The sequence below is a fragment of the Condylura cristata genome, unplaced genomic scaffold (genome assembly GCF_000260355.1).
Source record: "Condylura cristata isolate star-nosed mole 26May11 unplaced genomic scaffold, ConCri1.0 scaffold00017, whole genome shotgun sequence".
Classification (NCBI taxonomy): Eukaryota; Metazoa; Chordata; class Mammalia; order Eulipotyphla; family Talpidae; genus Condylura; species Condylura cristata.
In genome coordinates, this window is record NW_004567118.1 from 41,838,993 (window position 1) to 41,846,842 (window position 7,850).

Sequence of the window (7,850 nt, forward strand, 5' to 3'; positions counted from 1 at the left end):
CAGTCTGAAAAAGAAAACCCTCTGCTTCTCTAAGACAACACTGAGAAAGTAAGAGCAAGCAGCACATGGGCAGAAAAGATGAGCACACTATCTGATAACAGTCTGGTATCTAAATTACATTAAAAATCAACTCACAAAGAAGACCCCCCCACACATACACACATACACATACACACACACACACACACAAAATTGTAATTAAATATGCACTGAAGATCTGGATAGACTTCCAAACATAAAAATGACCAAAAAGCACATCAAAAGATGTTCAACTTTGCTAGCCAATAGAAAAATGCAAATCAACCTCCCCAAAAGCAAAACACCACTAGAACCTTTTCAAAAATAAATAAATACCAAATGTCAGTGAGAAGGCAAAGTAACTAGAACTACCATACACTGCTAAAGGACATGCAAATGGACACACCCACTTTAGAAACTTCTAGAAGGGTCATATAAGTTACCATAACACTAGTAAAGTCATACTTCTAGGTATTTACACAAAAGAACTAAAAACTAACAGAGTAAGAGCAAACACTGTATGAGGTTCATAATATTCTAAAAGGCAAAATTATTACAACAGGAAATAGCTCAGGGGTTGAAGCGGCCAGGGAGAGAGATGAGAAGAGCAGAGTGACTGCAAACAGCTTCAAGGAAACTTTTTGGGGTGATAACTATACTATAAAGTGGGCTATTCTGCAGGCAATAAACTAGAAACTCACCAAGTTATACAGGAAAATTACTGACTTTTTTGTGTTAAACACACTATAAGAAACTCCGATTATAAATAGAGAAGAGAATTACATTCTAAGAGAGTCACATGGTAAAGGCTGCTCACCCACTGAGACCAGGTGACTCCAGTTCTCCAGCATCACGTCTCTGTACAGGGCCCTCTGCCCAGGGTCCATGTACCGCCACTCATCCTGGGTGAACTCCACAGTCACGTCCTTGAATGATACAGATGCCTGTAAAGCACATTTCCTATTCAGTCTGAAGGGCTCGTGTTTGCTATCAAGAATTTTAAAACATAATTTTATAAAAGATGCCTTCTCTGACCATATCATTTTGCTCTCTATTGAGGGTACACACATCATTAAATATAAATACATGCCCACAAAGTATCTGCACTTCTTATAGACCATCTACACACATAGCCTGTCAGTAAATGTAATACTGATAACATTTAGTGTCTGCTTTTGTAGATAGTTATAAATAGGCCTCCCAGAATCCTTTTTTGTATCCCGGTGCACTCTTCTGAGTACTGTCTAGGGTATACACACTCTCTTGAAGTGCTATGTTGGGACATGGGGGATCAAAAAGTTAATTCCTGGTAGTAAGCATGATCACACCTGTCTTTCAGAAGAAAGCCATACCCAGTAGAATTCAAAGAATAGATTTTCAGTGGAATTCAGAAGAGAATAATTATTCAGAAAAGAATAATTTAAGAACCTTGCAGACATTACACTAATAAGTTATAAAGAGAAAGACAAAAATCATATGGCCTCTTTTATATGTGGAAGTTGAAACAAAACAAACCAAGCTCACAGATACAGAAATCAGATTAGTATTGCCACAAGCTGGGGATGAGGAGGTGAAGTCTCTTGGTTTTGTTGTTATTGTTTTTCTAATTTGTGCAAAGTAAATTAAACTAAAAAAAAGTATGATTTTAGTAAAGTAAAACATCGGGAAAGAAAAATGCACAACTGATCCCCCGATCCCTATAAGACAAAGGAAAAAAGTTAATTTTTTGTACAACTGTAGACACAGAAGCTACACGAGCAACTGGACAAATGCTAACAGCCCCGTGAAGTAACAGAAAATGTAGGTATCTGCCACCCCATCTGACACAGACCTCCTAAACCCTTGTAAAGAGCTCTAAGAACATCCTTTGTGCTAATGAGGAGATGCTGAGTGGGTTCCAGGATGGAGCCAATCACCAGGAAGTTCAACCCATAATTAGAAGTTCAGACCTTTTAGACCAAATTCTCTAGAGGCAAGAGCAGTTGGAAATACAGGTAATAATTACTCAACCTTATGTGACTAATCCTTTTTAAAAAAATCCCAAAGTACGGAGTTCAGAGATTGCCTAAGTCAGTATATCCACATACCCCTACTCTGTGGGGACATTGCGTCCTTCACTCAGGACTCTCCTGACCTGGATTGCTTCATCTGGCATTACATCTCTGAACCCTTCCATCAACTGCTAAACGTGCTTCCCTAAGTTCTGTGACCACTATAATTAGGTAACAGACCCAATGAACCCATGGTAGGAACTTGAGAAGATAGGTAACAACTGGACTTGCAACTTGCAATTTGAAGTGAGGAGGGAGCAGTTTTGAGGGACTGAGAACTAAATCTGTAGGGTTTGATGCTATTTCAGAGAGTGTTCAAAGTTGAGGTAAACTGCAAGATACCCTAGTGGTACAGCAATGTATTGATTGTCAGGAAAGACAAGCAATGGCTAGGGATCATATGTAGTAAGGTAACCTGTGTGAGCAGTAAAGGAGACATACAGGAGGGAAATACATACACTGAAATTACAAAAACAACAGTAAGATAAAAGGCAGATTTCTTCCTTTGCACTTAAAATATCTCTCAACATGTAAATGGAATTAGATACTGCATAGATACTGCATTGCTAGTTAAATCATTTTAGAAAACAAAAGGTTGAAAATTGATGTAGAGAATCACTGCAATCACACACAAAATCAAAACTTTTGAAAACTGAAAAGTAGATTCTAAAACTATATGAAGTAGAACATTTAAAATAAATCCAATTTCATTACGAAAATAAAAGTGTTGGGAGATTCATATTGCTCATTTTAAGCTATATTCTAGAGCAACAATAATCCATGTAATATGGCACTATCTAAAGAACTGACAAAGCTCATCGGATGAAATACTGATCCAGAACTAGCACCACAAAGAATATAAGGTAAAATGGCCCTCCCCGGTGGTACAATGGGTTAGGATGCAGCACTGCAAGCCTCAGAGTATAGCCGACTTCTCCTTTCTCGCCCTCAGAGTGTACTTCTTTGATCCGCCTGTTCTGTCTCCCACTCTGTCTCTGATGAATCCTTTGCCCAGCCCCTGCACCTCTGGCCTGTACCCTAGTTCTGTATGCAGAAGGTATATGCTTTTATAAAATGTGCTTGAAATTACCAAACAAATCTAACAAATTATCTTAATCTCTGACTTGCATCATAAATACAAAATCAACTCAACATATTCACAGACCTGTCATTATAAAACTAGCAGAAAAACCCCCAGCCAACAGTCACAAAGAAATACATCAAAGGTAGAGTACACACAGGATATCAACAATAAATTAATACTAGAAAATCCACTATGCTATTCACAAGACTTACCGATGAAAGAAATTAAGTCTTTCAGTCTATACAGAAAAGTAATCAATAGAATTTAAAGCACATTCATGACTACACTGAAATCTAAGCAAACTGCTAAGTAGAGGGGAATATACTCATCAGCAAAGATTACTACTAAAAGCCAACAGTGAATATCACAGCTAATGCTAAAACTCTGTCTTTCCTCAATGTATTCACTGCTCTTTCCTCTTTCATTCATTGTACAGACTACTTTTTTTTTTTAAAGATTTATTTATTTATTCATACAGAACTGGGATACAGGCCAGAGATGCGGAAGGTGAGAGGATTCACCAGAGACAGAGTGGAGAGCAGAACAGGCAGATCCACGAAGTACACTGCTGAGGGGAGCAGCGGGCGGGTCAGGAGAGGTCTGCTGCGCCATGTGGATCTCCTCCAGGGCAGGTGGGGATCGAACTCATGCGGAAGTAGCTTTTGATTCTTAGTACAGTGCTTTAACCCACTGAGCCACCAGGGAGGGCCCTGTACAGACTACTTTTATAAATCTCATAAAGCCAGGTCAGTACAAAGTACGAGATGAATAAAGAGCTCACCTGGAACATGTCTGTTCTATTGCTCTGGGGACAGTGGAAAGAACTGGAAGGTTCAGCTGGAAGGCCTGGAAAGGAACCTGTAGCACCACCTAGTCACATAAGATTCAGAAATGGTCATGTGCACCAAAACCAATAGCTTTTCAAGCACAAAAAATAAATTTTCTCTTATTAAATGATAATTTGTTTTCTGAACAATTAATAGAAACTAACACAGTAGCAATAATTTAAAACAATAAATTAATACTAGAAAATCCACAATGCTATTCACAAGACTTACCGATGAAAGAAATTAAATTTAAATTTATTTAAGTTAACATAGTAAAATCCTCAGGCTGCAGCAGTAACACTTTTCCTATTAGTGCTATTTTCTAACACTTCTCTCAATGGAGAAAAGGTCACAGAAAGTTTAGTAAAAGGAATATGGAATGCTTTAAGACAAGATCATTTCATTAGTTTTTACTAGGTTACATTTTCTCAAAAGGTCTTTTTCTTAAGATGTTTTAAGTGAATTACCTTGGAAAAAGTCAACAGCACTGTGTTTCCCTCCTGGGTCTGTCAAAAAATGGGCTTCAAACTCACAAGACACCGAATCTCTGAGGTCCATTTTCTTTAAAGCTTTTATGAGTCAGAAGCAGATAACCATGGAAACCCTTGGTGAGCCAACATTTTGGGATGCTGTGAGGTCAGTATAATTCAGTAATGTCACATGTGATGGACATGTTGCAAACAGCACAGCATCTGTAAAAAATGAAGAATGCAGGAATCAGGGGGCAGTTAGCAAATGTGGAGACAGAATTCTACTCCCCTGGCATGTTATCCCTCCTCCACACCTCACCCTCAGGAGCTCACCCACAAAATAGCCTTTTCTGGGCAACATACTCTAGGACTATCCTAACTCACTTCCTCTTCCCAAGGTTGACCCAAATATCCGGTCATACAGTGTGGCCACTTCTAGATGTGCCAACATCCCAAATCTGGGCAGGGGAGATCATGAACTACTCTGTCCCTGTAAACTGAGGCACTGCTCCTCTCTGTGCTTTTCCTCTGTTCTGAAACTCTAGTGAGGAGAGTTAAGTACAGGGATATTTTCTTCCAGGTATGGTCCCATTCAGAGATAACCTAATTCCAACATCACAAGAACTGCTTTGTTCTAAAGTAAATTTGTTTTCTTGTGATCTGGATCTGGAAATCAAATTCACTTTAGGAACAAAAACCCTGACTCCCCTAGAAGGCACTATAATTGCACACTTAAAACACAGCCTGCCGGGCTCTCCCTGGGAGCGCAGTGGGTTAAAGCACAGCACTAAGAAGCTAAAGCCACTTCTGCATGAGTTTGATCCCCGCCCCGGAGGTGGAGGTGACCACATGGCCCGGCAGACCTCTCCTGACCTACCCACTGCTACCCTCAACTGTGACCTTGTCAGTCATCCTGTTCTGCTCCCCACTGTCTCTGGTGAATCTTCTCACCCCCCCTGCACCTCTGACCTGTACCCCAGTTCTGTATGCATAAATAAATAAATCTTTAAAAAAAAAAACACACACAGCCTGCCAGCTAGGGAGGAACTAGGAGCCTGACGCATAGATTCAATGTGACACCAGAAATCCCATTATATATTTGACAGTGGAGAGACTGTATTCACTTCCTCTTCCAATATATTTTTCTGCACATAAAGGGGCAGGTCTATGTACTAAGTTTTGTGAAGGGTGTTAATATTGGTTTGGAGTTGTAATAGGCAGATGAAGCCTGAGACTGAAAATACCCCTACCCTTAAATGGGAGTTTCCTCATTGCCAGCTTTGACCTGGGCACATACTCAACAAACCTGAGCTTCAGCTGCTCTCCCTCCCCATCTGCCATGGTAATGCCCTAGTTAAGTGCCTGTGAGGTTACACAGGCTCCCCCACCCCCATGAATTGGACACATTACTCAGAGGGCTATTTCTTTTAAGTGTAGTAACTCATCTCTCAGAACAGTGCTATTATCTTCAAATGTAAGCTAAAAAGGCAATAAGCTCAAAATGCAGTCAGTTCTGCTAAGATCCACCTCTTCAAACTAAAATTTAAAATCTAACATAATTTCAATTCCCTCTTCCAGCAATCACCACCCCAGATGTGGAATTTGCAAGCAATCTCTCTGGAATTTCTTTGTCAGCACTAATGAGGCCATCCATATGATAAACTTCACATCCCCTTACTTTAAATGAAAATAACCTTGCCCAAAGCCATCCTTCTCTTTAAAGGCTAATTAACTCCTTGCTACACTCCCCTATAAAAAGAAAAAAAAAAAAACTTCCAGGTCCTCTGAGCAACTTTTGACTACATGGGCTGAAGCTCATTAACACCTTGCTATATAGTCCAAAGCTTCAAGTAGATTCTTACTGAGATGAACAAGGAAAAGGAAGGACTCAAAAACAGAACTTTTTTTCCCCATAGGCTGGTAAACAGAAGATTGAACAATCCTGATGACTCTAGGTCTGGACACAGATGCTATAAATTTCCCTGACTCGTTTTTATTACCAGCTCTTCCCCAGCCTGTGCGTTCCTACGCCATCTTTTTACAACTAACCAAGTTAACAACTACAGAAAATAGGAATTTCAGACCCTGAAAGCAGACGCGTTCAAACTGGAGCAGCGGTGGCCAGCCTCCTTGAGTTGTTCACTGATGTGCAAGCTGTAGCTGATGGGGCGCTCACAATTCACAATAATGGGCCGCGCCTGCATGGACCGTTGGACTTGCCTTCTCAGCCTATTAATAACGTTTAATTCCTTTTCTCTCAAATCCCAACCCTAAAATCCCAGACCCCTAGTTCTGGCACCTCGGTGTCACTCGTGCCCAGAAATGTTGCCAGAGTTCTGCAGTCTCGTTCTGCAGGCTCCTTGCCTGCGTGACTCACCAGTGTCTGTGGAGTCCTCTATTCGATTTTGACAAGAGGGTCATCAAAGCCCGTTCCTAGGCTTGGCCGTTCTTAGGCTTGGCCGTTCCTAAGCTTGGAGGCAGGGCGCCTCTGGCCGGCCCTCCCAATCCCAGAGGAGCAGAGGGCAGAGAGTGGCTGGGTCCGCTCCCAACTTAACTCTGTGTTGTTAGACTGTGTGATCACACGGAGGCGCCCCTTTCCGCTCCCTTGTCCAGTAGCACTATTTTTTCTTTTAACCCATGAACCCTGACTTTTAGATTACTTATGTCGTGCATGGCTAGAGCTGTTAAAAGAGTCCGAACTCTTTCTGCTCCAGAGTTCGGACTCTAAAGGAAACCCTGGAACGCTCACCTACACACAGTAAACCTGCTTACCCGGCCTCCCGCCCCAGTGGCTTTTCCCCCAGCGGGATCTGGCACAGGGTCCGCACACCCGGGAACCCAGCAGTCACGGCCTCTTCCGATCTACTTGCAGTGGGGAAGTCCGAGGCTCTGGTCTTGGGCACCCACCAAAAGACACACAGATTCGGACAGATTCAGGGGTTCGAGTCCCGCCTGGAGGATTACGGAACTTCCTCCCCACCCCAAACCCCCTCTCCTCACAAACTCCCCGTCACCGCAACTGGACCAACCGTAAACACGCTGAGCAGCGGCTCCGTGACAGGCTCTCCTCGCGACCCCACTGATCGTAAGCACTGAGGCTGGACCAGGTCCGCACAAGCGCAGATAGAGTCCCAGCGTTCCCAGAGTGCCGCGCGGCGAGCCAGTGGCCAAGGAAACTACGTTTCCCGTAGAACACTGCCCGCGCTCCTTAAGCTCCCTCGCAGCATTTCCGCTTTTTGGAATGCGATTTATTGTCCTTGGATTGTGATTCTTAGGTAGGAGGATCACACTTGAAATTTACTGCAGAATGAATATGTCATCCTGCATCAAATTCCCATTGAACAAAAAACAGCTGTCAAAGACGCTAAAGTTGGAGAAACTTGCATATGCTCTGGGATCT

At 42.1% G+C, this 7,850-nt stretch overlaps 1 protein-coding gene across 1 annotated transcript in view; it reads right to left on the reverse strand.

Moving 5' to 3' along the window:
- LOC101626025 (zinc finger protein 33B-like) overlaps positions 1-7,522 on the reverse strand; it is a gene marked incomplete at its 3' end in the record, with an annotated part of 12,634 nt that extends 5,112 nt beyond the window's left edge. Inside the window, exons 1-4 of the mRNA XM_004685174.2 lie at positions 7,480-7,522; positions 4,448-4,672; positions 3,935-4,023; positions 836-962 (exon numbers count right to left, since the gene is read on the reverse strand). Coding sequence (XP_004685231.2) covers positions 836-962; positions 3,935-4,023; positions 4,448-4,538 — 307 coding nt within the window. The remainder of the gene's footprint in view (positions 1-835; positions 963-3,934; positions 4,024-4,447; positions 4,673-7,479) is intronic.
- Positions 7,523-7,850: the final 328 nt, after the last annotated feature.